This window comes from Cetorhinus maximus, chromosome 11 (assembly GCF_964194155.1).
Source record: "Cetorhinus maximus chromosome 11, sCetMax3.hap1.1, whole genome shotgun sequence".
Taxonomy (NCBI): domain Eukaryota; kingdom Metazoa; phylum Chordata; class Chondrichthyes; order Lamniformes; family Cetorhinidae; genus Cetorhinus; species Cetorhinus maximus.
The window spans coordinates 5,289,792-5,307,894 of record NC_135889.1 but is presented as its reverse complement, the minus strand read 5'-3'; the positions used below and the strand labels follow the sequence as shown (position 1 = coordinate 5,307,894).

Genomic DNA, 18,103 nt, shown 5'->3' with positions numbered 1-18,103 from the left:
GAATCTGCAGCTACATGTAAGAATTTCCTTATACACCTTAATGGGCTCCATCCTGTGCTCAAATTCACCTTTGAAATGGAGTAGGCAAATGAGCTCCCTTTCCTCAACATGCTAATTGATAAATCAACCCATGGGTTCTCTACTACTGTTTATTGCAAGCCCACCTTCACTGATCAATATACACATTGGCATTCCTTCAGTTCCATGTGCTATAAGATTGGCTTTATTGACAACCTCGTAAATCGGGCCTGAGCCATTTGTTCACCATGCAAGTTTGTTGCTGAAACAGGGCACATCAAAGCCATCCTGCGGGATAATGGCTAGCCTGATCAGAACATTGCTCGCTGTATATCATGCAAACTCATGAATGGGCCTAAGGCTGACACTTTCGACACTGTAAAGTGCCCAGTGTACCTCAGGATATCCTGAGGTGTCTCAAAAATTTGAACAACAGGTGGACCTAGCTGATTCATGCAGCTACTATGCAGTAGCAACAGGAATTTCCCCAAGCTAAAATGATGTTCCGCCTACCACACAAATGAGTCGTGTGGTATATGAATTTCAGTGCTGGTGTGATACCAGGTATGTAGGCTGTACGTCCCAATGACCAGGAGATCGTATCAAACAGCACGTCCCTTCAGCTGTTCACAACAGGCAAAGTACTGACTGTACTCTCAAAACTCAGTGGCCAACATTAGATGTGGTTCCGCAACTGGACAACACTTGCTAAACAACCCTGATTGTGCTAAGAATTACACTGATAACTGATTCAAGTCAATTGAACCAATTATTAATTAGGCTCTCATTGTGGCTCACTTACCCAAGTTAGAAGCTACATATATTCACACACAGGATCCTGTCCCTTGCAAACATAAAGAACATGTCCATGCATTGTGCCTTTTCCAACTAAACAAAATTGCAGGACAGCCTGGTTCATTCCCCATAGCAATGCCAGTTGACCTGGCTGGTTTGAATTTAAACAAAAGCTTGGTGGTCAATTGTTCCCTGATGCATTTTCCATGGCAATAAGAGTCAACCTGCCAACCAATCAGCATCCTCTTCTCGTGCAGTATATAAATTGTTGTTCCCTTGAGATTTTGTATTCTTGCAAATCTGTCCTGATCAGTGCAAAACAAGAGCTTCGACAGTATGTCTCTTTTTTCAGCAATACTCAAGTTCTATACTAACAAGTGACTATCTTAAGTTTGTACAGGAACAAAGTTGTATAACTGCAAAGAACAGCTCTGGTGAAAGGTCATCGACCGGAAACATTAACAGTTTCCCTCTCCAGATGTGTCAGACTTATTGCATATTCCCAGCATTTTTCTGTTTTCATCTTCAAGTTGTGTTGCTTAACTCTTTCAAAGAGAGCTCAATAAATGTCCAGTGAGGAACATAATCGGTAGTTACAGGCATCCGTGTGGACTGAAATAATCATCTACTTCACGGGTCACAATGACATTCTGCTGTTCAGACCTGGTGTGGGGGAGAATGCTATCTGCAGAGAACAACTGGGCAGGACAGGTTTTTTTAAAAAATTCTTTTACAGGATGTGGGCATTGCTGGCTAGGTCAGCATTTGTTGCACGTACATCCTTGATTGCCTTTTTGAACTGCTGCAGTCCATGTGGTATAGGTACATCCACATTGATGTTCAGGAGGGAGTTCCAGGGTTTTACTCAGCTACAGTGAAGGAATGGCAATATAGTACCAAGCCTGGATGGTGTATGGCTTGGAAGGGACCTTGCAGCTCGTGGCATTCCCATGCATCTGCTGCTCTCATCTTTCTAGGTGGTAGAGATCACAGATTTGAAAGGTGTGTCAAGGAGCCTTGGTGAGCTGCTGCAGTGTATCTTGTGGAGGAAGTGAATATTTAAGGTGGTGGATGGGTGCCAATGAAGCGGGCTGCTTTGTCCTGGATGGTGTTGAGTTTCTTGAATGTTTAGTGGAGCTGCACTCAGCCAGGCAAGTGGAAAGTATTCCATCACACTCCTGACTTGTGCCTTTTAGATGGTGGACAGGCTTTGGGGAATCAATGGGTAAGTTACTCGCTGCAGAATTCCCAGCCTCTGACCTGTTCTTGTAGCCACAGTATTTATATGACTGGTCCAGTTCAGTTTCTGGTAACCCCCAGGATGCTGATCGTGGGGGATTCAGTGATGGTAATGCCATTGAAAGTCAAGGAAAGATGGCTAGATTCTCTCTTCTCCCCCGTTTTACTTTGCACTACATCGCAAGTTCCTCTTGCCTTCCTTGTCTCCATTTTTCTCTCCTGGATCTGTAATTTTCTTTCCTGGGCCTGTGCTCCCTGAGTTCCTCTCTTTTTTTGCCTTATGCCTCTCTTTTCTACCTGGTTTCTACCCTCCACTTCTTTGTGCCAGAAGCACTTCATCCACAAGATGATTCGAGCTACCCTGACAAAATGACCCATCTACTTTTTTGCTTTCTACCATTTTCTCCTGTGAGTGTGTCAGTGATGAGTGCTCAGCTGCAGAGTGCTGCTGCTACAGGCTGCTTTGACACATTCCCTGCATGTAGGGACAAGCAGGGGATGATAATGTTTGTGTTGTTTTGTTTCTTCACTTGTTCCATCGCCACCCTTTTGCCTTGCAACATCATCCCTTCATAATTAAATCTTTTTTGCCCATCACAGACCTTCCCTTTTATTCTTTTCTCTCCTCCCATTCTCTCTAGTTTAAAACCTGATACATCTGTAATATTTTCCAGTTCTGACAAAAGGTCGCAGACCTGAAATGTTAATTCTGTTTCTATATCTCCACAGATGCTGCCTGACCTGCTAAGAATTTCCAATATTTTCCATTTATGTTACATTATTTCTAAGGTTACATATGGGTCATTGGTTAGGCCACAGTTAGAATATTCTGTCCTGTTTTAGGTGCCTCACTTTAGGAAGGGCATCATGAGATTGCATAACCGTTTCACTAAGGTGATAACAGGAATGAAAGATTTTAGTTACGAGAAGGGACTGAGAAAGTGGGCTTCCATTTAGAACAAAGTTTTTAACAGGTGAAATCAAATGTTTAATATTAATCAAACATACAGATAACGTTATTTCCATTGGTCAGTGAAACAGTAACAGGAGGACATCAATTTCTGATCAAAAGTCAAAAGAAGAGATTAAGTAAACTTCCTTACACAAAGGGTGTTAGCATAGAATGTCCTCACCAATAATGCTGATGGAAATGGAAGCTAAAGCAGCTTCTGGAGAATAAATATTTGAAAAAGAACACTCTAAAAGGATATCAGGGAAGGGCAAGGGAATGAGATCAAGTGCATAGGTCTTGCAAGGATGCAATAGTTCTAATGTCCCTCTCCTATTATTCTATGAATTACTGGAGGTATAATGCCCAGCCTAACTCACAACTATTCCAATTTAATCATCAAGTACCAATTTTTCAGCTCACCACTATCACCACCATTAACATACAATGTGTCCTAAAACGCTTCAGAGGTTCTAGGGGAAGAAAACAGAGAGTCAGGTTTAGAAAATATAAACTGGCATTTGTATAGTGTCCTTCGCAACCTCGCCCTTTCACAGCCAGTGATGTACTCTTAAGTATACTCACCAGAGTTACAATGTAAGGAATTGGGACAGCCAGTTTAGAAGGGATGACCAAATATTTAGTACAAGAATAAAAACAAAATACTGTGGATGCTGGACATCTGAAATAAAAACAGCAAGTACTGCAAAAACTTAGCAGAGAAAGAGTTAACATTTTGAGTCCAATATGAATCTTATTCAGAACTGCTAAGTTTTTCCATCACTTTCTGCTTAATATAAGGGGACTTTAAGGAGAAGAGAGAGATGAAGACCCAAAGGAGGTTTGGCAAAGGAATTTTTGAGATTGGGGCCTATGTGACTGACGTCAAAGCTGCCAATGTTGAGCTAAAAGGAGGGGGTTTATTCGCACTGTTGTACTTTATCCTGAAAGCAGTACATCTCAGAATGTTTCTGGAACTACTGCAAAATTCAAAACCTACTTTTAGAATTACATGAGTTGAGGGGTAAACCTCATGGTATGTGCAAAATCAGTTTTTTCCATGATTCTGAGACAAGGATCAAGAGCTCATTTATAAGGTGATCTGCTGCAATCTTGTTAAAATTGACAGAAGCACAAAATACAGTCCCCAAAAGATTTTTTCTGAAATCCCTTGTAGTGAAACCAGAATTAAACATTTACAAATAGCAAGGACCCTACTTATGAAACAGTCTAGATTGTGATATAGCGACCACTGTTGGAACTATATGTGTATAATATTGAATTAGGGCAGGAGCAATGTTGTCCATCATGCTCTGCATAGTCAGACTGTTGGCAAGACTCTCACAGAACTAATGGCCACTTGGGCAAGGCTTGGGAGAGCAGTCTCTGTTCATGGAAAAAGATTCCAGAAAGGAAGGAGAAAAAACTAGTGGGGGGTGGGGGAAAGGGGAGACAAAAAATGAAAATATTGAGCAAGAGAAAAATAAGAATGCAAAAAGAGCATCAAGTTCTAAGTTTTCAAATTAAATGCCAAGAAATTACTGATGGTTTTTACTTATTGCTTATTGATGGACTTGCAATGAAAATCTCTCAAGCATAACAGAGTGTACAGACTATAGCACTACAATCAAAATAAAACAAAGGAAATCAACGTTTTGAAAACAATTGGAATCACAGCGTTTTTCACCAATGTGCGCAGACAGCCACCAAGTTCAGTCACACTTTATAAATGACTTTCCAAACATAAACACAGGGTTGAATACACCCTCCAACATATTATCAGTGTTGATCAGCTGACCTATTTATGTCTTATTTTATCGTTACAAGGAGTGTATTAGTAACCATATGCCAGAAAATCAATCTGCTTGAACTGTTCAGGCGTTTTGCAGGACATTTTGGTACATATATTTAAAAAACGTGAATACTCAGAATGAACAAAAACACATGCTAACAGCCAATAGTAACAATTGCTACTTCATTGTGAAATAGTTTCCGTTTTGAGTGCTGGCAACATTTAGAAATAACTTATGACTTAATTTTATTTGATAAATTAAAATGTGGTCTTACCAGTACTGGGCATGTGATTCACTCTTGAGGGGGTCAGCAACTCAACTGACTGATCTCGACCGGAAAGTCCATCTGAAAGTGAAACGAATTCAGTCTCGTAAATAGTCTACAGCATCTGTTGTAATCCAGGCAGCTACATTTCCAACAGGGGGGGCGGGGGGGAGGTGGAGAGAGATCGTCTCAAATAAGGTTTACATGCAGCACACGCCCAGCTATGCATGGAATAGACCTTCTGTCACAAACAATGGAGCTGCCTCGGAATCAATAATATTTCATTTCGCTAGGTTCCCAGTATTCGTGTTTTTTTTGGCCAACATCTTAAATGTACACTTGTAATTGGCAAAGTCACTGAAAGCACCTGGTCAATCCTTTACCAGAGACAAATAAACACATTGGGGGAGGGAGGGAAAGGAGAGACAATTCATTTTCATGTGATTTACCGACAATGTAGCTCGCTGTTGGCAGAAACCGAACCCTGGGAGGTGGGAGCTAAAAATAGCACAAGCACTGCAGGACATTAAAATGCATAAACTTAAAGAGGAAGGCGGTTTGACAGTCCTCGGGGTCAGTGGGAAACTACTGTTTCTGTTCAGGCAATGTCCAATCAATAAAAAAAAACAAAAGTGAACAAAATACCTTTATTTATTTTTAATCCCTTTACTTATACACGTGCTATACATTAGTTAACTCTTGCATCTATTACGCACGCAAACAAGGAATCATCTTACTCTATTTTGCATTCTCTGCTCAATGGGTGCAGGTTTAAAACTACCGAAATCACGGGATGGTTACAGGTTTTTTTTTTAAAAAGGGCATATTTTGGAGCACTTCTCTGGCGTTGGACTGTTTCAGATTTTTTTCAGCTATCCACTATTGCAACAGACAACAATTATCAACAGTTCAACTTGTTTTAGAAGTCACACCGATCGATTGTCAGATCTCCAGTTTCACTTCTCTCTTACACATTTAACTCTTTGGCCAGGGGAACCTTAAAGTTCTATTCACCACTTTTGAAACCAAACTTTGTCTGATAGGCCAGCCGCCAGAACTCAATCGTACAAAAGTGGAACTTGATTACCCAAGTGCTATTACAATATCACCGAGAAGTTAAACATTAACATAAAAAAGGCATGACTTCGCCTAACAAGGGAAGTTGTTCGGCCCTTTTCGGAACAGTCGGCCAATAGTAACGGGAGCTTTTTATAATTTAAGCTAACACAAGTCAATGTCCACTAAACACTCAAGGGGGACGCAGAAATGTATCAGTTAAAAATAAAAGCCCCCGCATTGAGAAGCGCTGCGCCTTTCCATCTACAGTATTTGCTGACAGTAATTCCAGCTCATTGCAGGCGATCTGGAGAATTTCTGCATTGTGACTATACGCACAAAACTCAATCAACTAACTACTCATCTACAGTAAATACGCCACTTAGTTTAAAACGCAATATTAATGAAGACAGAGAATGTCCCCTCCCCCTCCCCCACCCTGGCCGCCCCCGGCTTGTTCTGACGGCTCCTTTCACCTACACATTGTGAAAAGGCAGTTCTAGTGTTTAATTCAGTGTTTTGCACTATTCAGAAAGCGATTCGCATGCGTTAATGACGCAATCAGCAAGGAAATGACCCAATTTCATTCAATTCTTGTGAACAGAATCAAGTCATTGTACATTCTGCAAGCTGAGGAGCACAATTCAATGTGCCACTGCCAAAGTCAAGCTGCGTTGCATGTCATTTACATTCAAATATTACTGGAGAAAGGGAGCTGTTGAACACCATCAACTCTTATGTCAGATCCCCCCAGGCACAACCGAACCGCGCAAGACAATTCTCAAAGTCCTATCTGCATCGTGTATGCGTTCCCCTCTATTTTGTGCAGTTTGGGGTTGAATAATGCTTTTCACAAAATCCTTCAGTAAATCAAAAAACACGGACATGAAGCGTTCTAGGCAAGTGTGGCAAATTGAACTTTTCGTCAGCTACAGGAATATGGTAAACCTGTCTTCTTTCGTTTCACTGCAGAGCTGCCCAAATTTGGTTACATAACTCCTCTAAACAAGTGCGTGTATCATTTGGCAACTGGCAGTTTAAGGTTATACTTCATAATTACATTTGAACTGGGTGCGCCTGGAAATGATGATTACAAAACCACAATTTCACCGAGATTTCCTGTGTTTAAGAACGGCTCAATGTGTAGCATCGCCTAGACTGTTAATAATCGGTCTACTATTTATACTTACCGCGCAGTGTCAGGCTGTCTGCGGTTATTAACGTAGTTAAAATGGGACTTTTCTTCCTTCGTATAGGATATTAATATTGCACTTGTCTGCATTGAAGGGGCAAAACATTCTCTCGCCGTACAACAAACTCCGTTGCTAAGTTTCTTATTAATTTTACCACATAGCAAATTTCGCCAATTTACTCTTCACAAACTGAATCTTACACTATACAGCATCATGCAATTGATAGTTTTTAATACAGGGATCCAACTAATAAAGGAAATAAAACTCATGCTAACACAGTAGTTAGGACACTGAACGCAATAAAGAGCCAGATTAGTTCAGTTACAGCAGCTTTTTACTAATTACTGTTTTGTATTACATTTAAATACGATCAAATTTAGAAAAAACTTTAGAACTCAAGGTAATGTCAAAGCATATACAGATAAAACAGCCGCATTTGTTTCTTTATTTCACACGGTGTGTATATATATATATTTTATTTAAGATGGTAGCTCCCACGACAATTTTGAATTCATCTATTTTGATGTTTCATATAAACTGATTTTGGCCATTGATTAATATTGCCACTCAAGCAGCGGCACTGCAAGAAACAATGAAACATTAAAATCTGTATTGAAATGGCAGTTATTGTAATGTAAAGAATGTCCCAAAGCACTTCACAAATTGACATGAGGAAAATGGACAGCAAGCCAAGAGAGAAGTTAGGGTGATGACTGATAGCTTGGTCAAATAAAATTCTGAGTGTTTAAAAAGAAGGAAAATGAGCTGGAGGTTTAGGGAGGAAATTTGAGAGCGTAGATGCCAGGGTCACTCAGGGTTTTGCTGACAATAGTGGGACAAAGCAGGGATTTGCAAAGAGGAACGTCAGGAGGAGAGGGCAGATTTAGGGAAGGAGATTGCAGAAATAAGGTGCGGCATAGTAATAATTTGAAGAGTACGAAGATTTTAAATTTAATGTATTATGGATGTAGGTTAGCGAGGACATGAATTTTTGATTCCTTTTAATTTTGAGTATTGTTGAATTTTTGGTCCTGAAAGGTACCTGGTCCACCTCAAATTACCATGGAAGGGCAAGGTATCTCAAAAATTTGAGCAACAGGTGAAGGTAGCTGCTCCACACTGCTACTATGCAGTAGCAACACAAGTGGTATTCTCCACTAACAGGATGCTGCTGTCAAGCCAAAAAGATGTTCTGCCTATCACACAAATGAGTAATGTGGTAATAGAATTTCTGTGCTGGTGTGATGCTAGGTATGTAGGCCGTATGTCCCAAAGACTGGCGGTTCATATCAAACAGCATGTCCCTTTGGCTGTTTGCAACAGGCAAAGTACAGACCGTACTCAACTAGCCCATGCTTGCAAAACTCAAAACACAGTGTCCAACATTAGATGTTATTCCACGATTGAACAACGTTTGCTAAACAATCCCCAAGTGCACAAAAAATTACACTGACAACCAATTTAAGATTATCAGTCAGGCTCACAGTGTGGCTCACTTACGCATACAAGAAACTACATATATTCATATACAGGGCCCTGTCCTTTGCAAACAGAAGGAATATGTACACACATTGTGCCTTCAACTAAACAAACTACGCAACAGCCATTCCCTGGTTCATTCCACAGGGCATTGCCTTGACCAGAGTCGACCTGACTGGTTTGAATTTGAACAGAGTTTGGCAGTTAACTGGTACATTCTCCATGGCAACACCTCTACCAGAGTCCACTTGCCAACCTATCAGCACTCTCTTCTCATGCAGTATAAATTGTTGTTCCCTTTACTGTTGGCATTCTTACAAATTGTCCTGATGAGTGCAAGACAAAGAGCTTTGACAGCATGTCTTTTTTCAGCAATACTCAAGTTCTGTACTACCAAAGGACTATCCTATTAATTTCATAATAATTGTCTATTATCAATAACTATTGGAACAAAGTAAGGCAATGAGGTGTATACCCCTTGTTGCAATTCTAAATACTGTATGAAATAGATAGTTTATTTAATAGGGCTGTACACCAGCCTTTATTATCAACTCTATCACAGTTAACATAAGAAAATATATTGTTAAAATGCCAGAAATATTTTGGATTGAAAAGCTTATTTGGTATAAATTTAGGAGTAGTTACCTGCAAATATGTCATTTTGTACATATGAATCAATTCTCATCAACTTGAAATCACAGTAAGCTTGCAGAATCCATCACTCAATGGCTCTTTAAACACGTTCAAAAGGGAATAGTGTTATCGAGAGAAATAGGAAAAGAAAACCCGACTTGACAAACTGTTGATCCAGTGTTCTTTAAAGTTCAACAAATGCACACTTTCTTTGTAGTCTAGTCACAAAATAAAATTAAACTTCCATATTAATGCACAAATGGGAGGTGTTGCTAACCCAGCTGGTGCTGCATGGAAATAAAACTATTTAAATTTATCTATATTTGGCTCTGCTAATATCATCCATTTTCAAGTCTAATCTCCATAGGGCTTTCTGCACCTAGGCATTACATATACATGTACTTGCAGAAAGTACATTTACAAAATAAACAAATTAATTTTTCAAGAAATCATAATATTAACACAAGCTTCAAAGGCTTTAAATGGCTTTCATGCCATGATTAAGGCATACTGGTTTTTAATCTATTAGAACATGGAACAGATACACAAATTATCCTTCCATGGCATACAAGTACTTTACATTATGAAATAGGGCAAGATGTACCAAAGATAGCGTGCATCATTTTGAGACAATTGAGATGATCTCAATTTCTGTGCTATTGTCCATTTCATTTTTACCATAAACAGTACACTAGATCCGTCTTTATAACTGTACACTACCACTGTTCCATTTAAAGGCTTACATTACATATTCAAAAAAATCCACATGTTCTCAGTGGCTTTATTCTATCTGAAATAACTAAAAACCCAAAATTAGTATTATTGCATTAAGTGCTCTATTTAACAGACTGATCAAAAAATGGCAATTTAAGCTTGTTGCAAGCAACAATGAACAAGTGTGCTATGATGATAGCTCAGTAACTAACCATCATTTAATAATACAACCTAAACTAAGGTCATAGCAGACTCCCTTAAAAGGTCTAAGAAGTTTCTATTCTCTAAAAGATGACCAAAGGCCCATAATTCTCATTAGCAGTTTTGCAATGCAACAGCTGTTTAGCTGAATTAGTGCACTAATTCCAGAATTCAAAGTCAAATCATAAAAAGTTGCTCACTTTACAAAAATAAGCATAGAATAGTATGTCAAATGTATATAACTGTACAAATAAGATGTACTTTTATTTTCATTCTGATGATCTGCACTAAAGTTTAAACTCCTCCCTTTCCTTCAAATCTGTCCATTTTGGGATTAGTTTTGACTAAATGATCATTATTTATATGGTACATCTGTACAATGGGAAAAATTGTCTTATATTACATTTAAACAAACAAAATAATGGTCTAGATTTTGTGCTATTATGAGGCTAACACTCACCATTATCATGAAGTAAATCTGACAGCAACTTCTGGCATCTTGCACATGCACTTTTAAAAATGGAAATCCAAAGGTTGCTATCAAAGATATCTAACTCTCCACAGAGAATGCTGTAGTAGTATCTTGCCGATAGACTCAGCATTGAAAGACATGCAATGGGGTAAACCTGGGGTTCATGCCCACTAGCTCCCCACTAAATTCACTATGAAAGTTAGGCTGGTACATTCAAGAGAAAGTGAACTTTTAACAATGTAATCATTGATAAGTACTGTCATACAATCTCTCTGGCCCTGAAAATTTAATTTTACAAATTTAGTGTTGCAGATTTACTTTTTCTGTCAGTTTCTTTTACCTCTCTCTCAATTCCGTCTGTCTTTCCCAATCTTTATTCTATCCGTTATTTAAATATAATTTATACTTCCTGGTTTAGACGCTGTGTAGCTCGGTGAGGGTTCTTCAATCTAATTGGCTGAAGAACATCACCTTTTTTTGTTCACCATAGATCCCCTGTAGGGTGTGCCATGCTGGGTCAGAGACCAACTTGGAGAAGTCTTTAAGTCAATCTTAAAAGTTAACTGTTTACAAATTGGCTTCCAATGTGCTATTTTGTGGTACCTTGTAGGATGGACCTTAAATTGACAGGGTTACTTTGTACAATCATTGCTTTTCCCCTATGGATTTCAGTTACCTCCTTGGACTGACAAGACAAAAAGGAATTTGGAAGCATGCTAATATTTTGCTTTCCTTACTGTACAAATGAAGTAACCCACAAGTATAAAACACCACGATCCACAAGAAGAATCTACACTGACTTGATTTTAAGAACTGTTAATAAATAGATATTAAAGTTGTAACTGTGATTTATCCTTCATCTGCCCCATATCCCCATATTCTTCATCTACCTGCTGTACCTTGACAACATAATTCAATGGCACGGGCACCATCCAAAGATATGTTGGAAGCACTGGGGAGCAGGAAGAAATTTAAAATTCTCAACCCAGTGTTTAAATTTATTCAGAGTCTCGTCTTCCTATATCTGTAACTTCCTCCAGCCCTACAAAGCCTCCCGAGAACTCTGCCTTCCTCAGACTTTGGCCTCTTGTGTATCTGCCTCTCCCTTCACCCCACCATCAGTGACCATACACTTTCTTCCTAAAAATTCCTTTCTGAAAATTTGCTGCCTCATCACTTCCCTTTCTGCATTTAAGGACCCCTCTTTCGCCGAGCTTTTGACTATTGCTTCCAAAATCTTCAATATCCATTTTTGTCTGATTATGCTTTGGGTATTGTATATGGTGCTGGTGGTTGTCACTGTGGGAATTTTTTTGGAATCAGGTGTAGTTACTGTTATGTAGGCAGATGCAGCTGCCAACATGTGCACAGCAAGGTCACACAAACGGCAAAAATTGTGTTGGTTTAGGGATGTGTTTTCCAGGACACAGTGAAAATGCCCTTACATTACATGTAGTGCCACTGGATCTTTCACATTCACCTGAACAGGCAGATAGTGTTGTTACTCACAATAAGAGGTTGTGATAGATGAATTAATCCAGGCTGGTTTTTTGGTTCAAACTGGTTTATTTTCAAGACAACTCCTCAGTACTACTTCTAAGTAGCTTCCACACAAAGTGTTCCAGCTGTATCTATTTTTATTCTATTTAGATGGGATAATCAATGCCCATCACCTGTTTAACTAGCAATTGTTTTTAACAAGGTGATTGCCATATTAACAGGTGTTTTAGTTTATCTTCTAATCTGAAAGACAACACCTCCATCAATGGAGCACTTTCAGTACTGCACTGATGTGGCAACATAGATTAAGCGCTCAATTCCTTATGGGGCTTGAACCCACAACTTTCTGACTCAAGTCAGGGTGCTGTCACTAAACCAGGCTGGCAAAACAATGATAGATGAACTGCCTCAGAATGACTTCTTGCCTTTTCTCAAGGCCTCTCCCCATGATTTGCTGCTCTCCAAATAAGCCAGTAAGGAAGGCGCAAAAACATATTCACCACTGTTATACTGGTGCTATTCAAATTCCATAACTCCTGTGATCAGGAGCCAACAGCTGCCCTGTTTACACTGCAGAAGTCTGCTACTGGGTTAACAGTAAAGTAAACATCAGAAACTGGCTCATGGATGCATCTCAGAATCCAAACTAAAACACACATCAATTTAAAAACAGGTAGCGGATTGATTCACCATTGCTCTGTATCTCCCTACAATACACTATAAAGTCTGTGTAAGATATCTCAAGTGCACAACTTATGTTACAAAATGTTACAACACTTGTCATTTTGAAAAGACAACAGCTCTGACTACATCTGGAATATTGTTAATGTTTAATTTTAAAGGTCATCAGGAAGAGAACATGGCTAATAAATGAAAACAGACAGTAACAATAGCTTTCTGTTATACTAACTGCCTGCCACATGTACTTTCCAGAATGCTGCTTTGTAGGTTATTACTTTTGCAACAGTAATTAAAATGTCTTTTTACAGCATTATCTCAAAAGCCCTAACATTTTTTTTAAATCAACAAAACTCGTGTAAATACCATCATGTCTCGATACAGATGACAAAGCAGAACTGCTGCATCAGTGGATCGATGCCAGGCACTGTATTTTTTTTAAAATAAACAATTTCTAAGCACAAGACAGCTAGGACTTGACACTTATATCAGAATCACCATAGCTAAAATGTTTCCAACTCCTTTAAAAGGAAAGTTTACATTGTTTTTAAACAATGCAGTAGACAAAATCCTGTGTCAATCCAATAACCCTGCAGCAAACCCCGTGCATTTTATTGGGAATGATCCCTTACTTGTTTAAGGCAGCACTTGCAACAAGATAGATTCGAAACAAAAGCAGATTTAACTCTACTATGTAAGCAGCAACATCACTGATTACATGACACTGGTTACACGGTTGCACAAGCAGCAAATTCTGTCCCTTTGACTTTTCTGAAAATATTTTGCACCAGCTTAGCGGAGACCCAGCACACTAAGTCAGGAGGTTGCAGGTTCAAGTACTTATTCAAAACTTAAGCATAATCTTGGCCGATACTTCTGTACAGTACTGAGAGAATGCTACATTGTCAAAGATGCTGCCCTTCAGAACAAACATTAAACAGAAATCCTGTTTGGTCAAAAGTTAAACATTCCCCAGCACAAGCAGGAAAGGAGGCAACAGGTCCCCCAAGTCCCCTGGCCAATATTCCTTCTCCACACATCACCAAAAATAGATTAACTGGTCATTCATCTCGTCTTTGTGAGGTCCTGCTAAGCCAAAAAAAACAGCTACACAACCAAAGTGAATGTACCATACAGAGTAGTTGTCATCACCACACTTGTACTGCAGAGAGACTGGACGATGTACCAGCGACACACAAGGCAGCTAGAGAAATTCCATCAGCAATGTCTCTGCCGCATCCCCCAGATTCAATGTGAGGATCCTCGAACAAATGCTAGTGTCCTTCTTGAAGCCGGCTCCACAAGCATTCAGGCAAAATTTCTGCGAAATCAACTATGATGGATTGGACACTGTGGCCTGAAGGCCGAAAAGCATCACCCAGGCTAGGTCATTTTCTCAACTCTCAACAGCCAAAATTTCAGGGGAAGACAAAGAAAACGTTTCAAAGGCACTCTGAAACTCTCGTTGAAGTGCAGCAGCATTGACATTAAAGGCTGGGAGGAGCTAATTATTGTTCAGAATGGTGTCAACTTGTCCATCAAGCATTGAATCACAACATCTTAATGATGAGGCAGAACAGCCCATGTGCCAAAAATCTGTGGATTGAGAATCAGTCTGGGTGGAGCTAAGAAGCAAAAAGAGGCAGAAATCATTAGTGGGAGTTGTCTATTCGCCTCCAAATAGTAGTGATAAGGTAGGGGATGGCATTAAACAGGAAATTAGAGATGAATGTAACAAGGGCGCTCCAGTAATCATGGGTGACTTTAATCTACATATAGACTAGGCAAACCAAATTAGCAATAATACTGTGGTGGATTAATTCCTGGAGTGTGTATGAGATGGTTTTTTTTAGACCAGTATGTTGAGGAACTGACTAGGGAACAGGCTATCCTAGATTTGGCATTGTGCAATGAGAAGGGGTTAATTAATAATATTGTACAGGGTCCTTTAGGGAACAGTGACCATAACATGACAGAATTTTTCATTAGGATGGAAAGTAAAGTAGTCTGATCTGAAACTAGGAAAAGGAAACTACAAAGATATGAGGTGTGAGTTGGCGAAGATAGATTGGGGAACTTCATTAAAAGGCATGACGGTGGATAGGCAATGGCTAATATTTAAGGAACAGATGTACGCATTGCAACAGTAATATATTCCTTTCTGGCGCAAAAACACAACAGGAAAAGTGGCCCAACCATGGCTAACAAAAGAAATTAAGAATAATATCAAATCCAAAGAGAAGTCATATAAAGTTGCAAGAAAAAGTAGCAAGCCTGAGGGTCGGGACCAGTTTAGAATTCAGCAAAGGAGGACCAAGAGATTGATTAAGAGGGGGGAAAATAGAGTACAAGAGTAGACTTGCAAGGCACATAAAAGCAGACTGTAATAGCTTCTATAAGTATGTAAAAAGAAAAAGATTGGTGAAGTCAAATGTAGGTACCTTAGTCTGAAACAGGAGAATTTATAATAGAGAACAAGGATACAACAGAGCAATTAAACAACTACTTTAGTTCTGTCTTCATGGGTGAAGACATAAATAACTTCCCAGAAATGCTAGGGAACCAAGGGTCTAGTGAGAAGGAGGAATTGAAGGAAATTAGTATTAGTAAAACAACAGTCCGGGAAAAATTAATGGGTCTGAAAGCGGAGAAATCCCCAGGGTCTGATAATCTACATCCCAGGGTACTGAAGGAGGTGATCATGGAAATAGTGGATACGTTGGTTGTCATCTCCCAAAATTCTGTAGATTCTGGAACAGCCCCAGCAGATTGGAGGGTGGCAAATGTAACCACGCTACTTAAAAAAGGAGGGAGGGAGAAAACAGCGAATTACAGACCAGTTAGCATCAGTAGTAGGGAAAATGCTAGAGTCTATTATAAAGGATGTGATAACAGGATAATTAGAAAATATCAATGGGATTAGACAAAGTCAACATGGATTTATGAAAGGGAAATTATGTTTGACAAACTGACTGCAGTTTTTTTTGAGGACATAACTAGCAGAACAGATAAGTAGATGTGGTGTATTTGATTTTCAGAAAGTTTTTGATAAAGTCCCACATAAGAGGTTAGTGTGTAAAATCAAAGCACATGGGATTGGGGGTAATATTTTGGCATGGATTGAGAGTTGGTTAGCTGACAGTAGGAATAAATGGGTATTTTTCGGAGTGGCAGGCAGTGACCAGTGGTGTACCACAGGGATCAGTGCTTGGGCTCCAGCTATTCACAATATATATCAACAACGAGGGAACCAAATGCAATATTTCCAAATTTGCTGACAACACAAAACCTGGTGGGAATGTGAGTGGTGAGGAGGGTGCTGAGAGACTTCAAGGTGATTTAAACAGGTTGAGTGAGTGGGCAAGTACATGGCACACACAGTGTAACATGTATAAGTGTGAAGTTATCCACTTCGGTAGGAAAAACAAGGTGGCAGAGTATTATTTAAATGGTGACAGATTGGGAAATGTTGGCGTACAAAGGAACCTGGGTATCCTTGTACACCAATCACTGAAAGCAAACATGCAGGTGCAGTAAGCAATTAAGGCAGCAAATGGTATGTTGGCCTTCATTGCAAGAGGACTTGAGTACAGGAGCAAGGGTGTCTTAATGCAGCTATACAAGACCTTGGTGAGACCACACCTGGAGTATTGTGTGCAGGGATGTGCATTTCCTTTGGGGAAGGAAATCTGCTGTCCTTACCTGGTCTGGCCTACATGTGACACCAGACCCACAGCAATTGGTTGGCTTTTAAATGCCCTCTGAACAAGGGCAATTAGGGATAGGCAATAAATGCTGGCCTGGCCAGCGACACCCGCATCCCATGAATGAATTTTTTTTTAATTAATTGATTGTATGTTAAGGACTTTAATGCAGTGCTGTCCAATAAAAATTGCTACTGGCTATAGGTGTGATTATGACAACTAATTTTAGTAGAATGTATTTTGTGTACATTTATTTAACACCATCTACTGCCATTCAGTGCAATACTTAGTAGTAGTATTATTTCACCAACATTTGGAATTCTGACATGAATGTGTCACATATGGCAATCCTTAGAGCAGCTTCTAGGTTTTTGCCCAGCAGTTGGTAGCAGTTACTCTGGTCAAAATACTGCTGAGAATTTGATATCCCAGTCCCACACAGGTCTCCATCCAGTATGTGGTTGAATGCTACTTACCTTTTGTCTTGATATGCATTGTTGGAGCTCATCAGCTGGACTTGCTATCTTCAGCTGTGGTGTGGTTACAGCCCCACCACCTACACCACCCCAGGCTATCCCCGAGAGCCGCTAAATGATGTAAACTATGTCATTACCAACAGCGTCAATCACAAAGATGTCAATTAACGAAAAAAACTGAGTTTAAGCATAATGTAATTTAAGAGTAATAAAGAACTAAGGTGATATATTCCATTTGTTTCAAGACAGCAGTGCACAACCAGCCCGTTTACCTCAACTGTCTAAAACAAATGGTGGTTTCAGGGCTTTATTCTCAGCCCAGTTGATTGAATCATTAGTATAGGCTTCTGAATCACCCTCTGTATGTCCTGGACAGGATTATCCAGAGCTCTTTACACCTCCACTACTATTACACAAGTCACACTGCGTCTGGTAGGTAAATCACACTGACATCGGCACCCCATTAGTAGTGGGGACTTATGATCTGTCGTGCTGACCATGATAACAGCTCTCTTCTCCAAACAACATTGCTGATATTTCCATAGTGCTAACGTCCAGTGTTTTCAACCATCTTGCACACCATTTTATCAGATAAGTAATAATCAGTAACCATGGAAGGAAAGCATACATAATGATTAAAAACTACTCATGCACTCTGCTTTTTTTCCTTCACCATTTTACCAACAATCACAGAAAAATATTAAAGTGCATGCGCATATAAGATGCAAATATGAGAAATGATATCACATGCCCACCTAGAAAGACAAGGGCAGCAGATAGATGGGAACACCACCACCTGGAAGTTCCCCTCCAAGTCACTCACCATCCTGACTTGGAAACATATCACCGTACCTTCACTGTCACACAGTCAAAATCCTGGAACTCCCTCCCTAACAGCACTGTGGGTGTACCTACACCACAGGGACTGCAGCGGTTCC

General features: G+C 39.7%; 1 protein-coding gene across 1 annotated transcript in view; it reads right to left on the bottom strand.

Annotated features, from left to right (window-relative positions):
- Positions 1-18,103, bottom strand: part of hdac4 (histone deacetylase 4) — a 458,769-nt gene that overhangs the window by 288,361 nt on the left and 152,305 nt on the right. Inside the window, exon 3 of the mRNA XM_078551420.1 lies at positions 5,069-5,140. Within this exon, the coding sequence (XP_078407546.1) occupies positions 5,069-5,140 (72 nt within the window). The remainder of the gene's footprint in view (positions 1-5,068; positions 5,141-18,103) is intronic.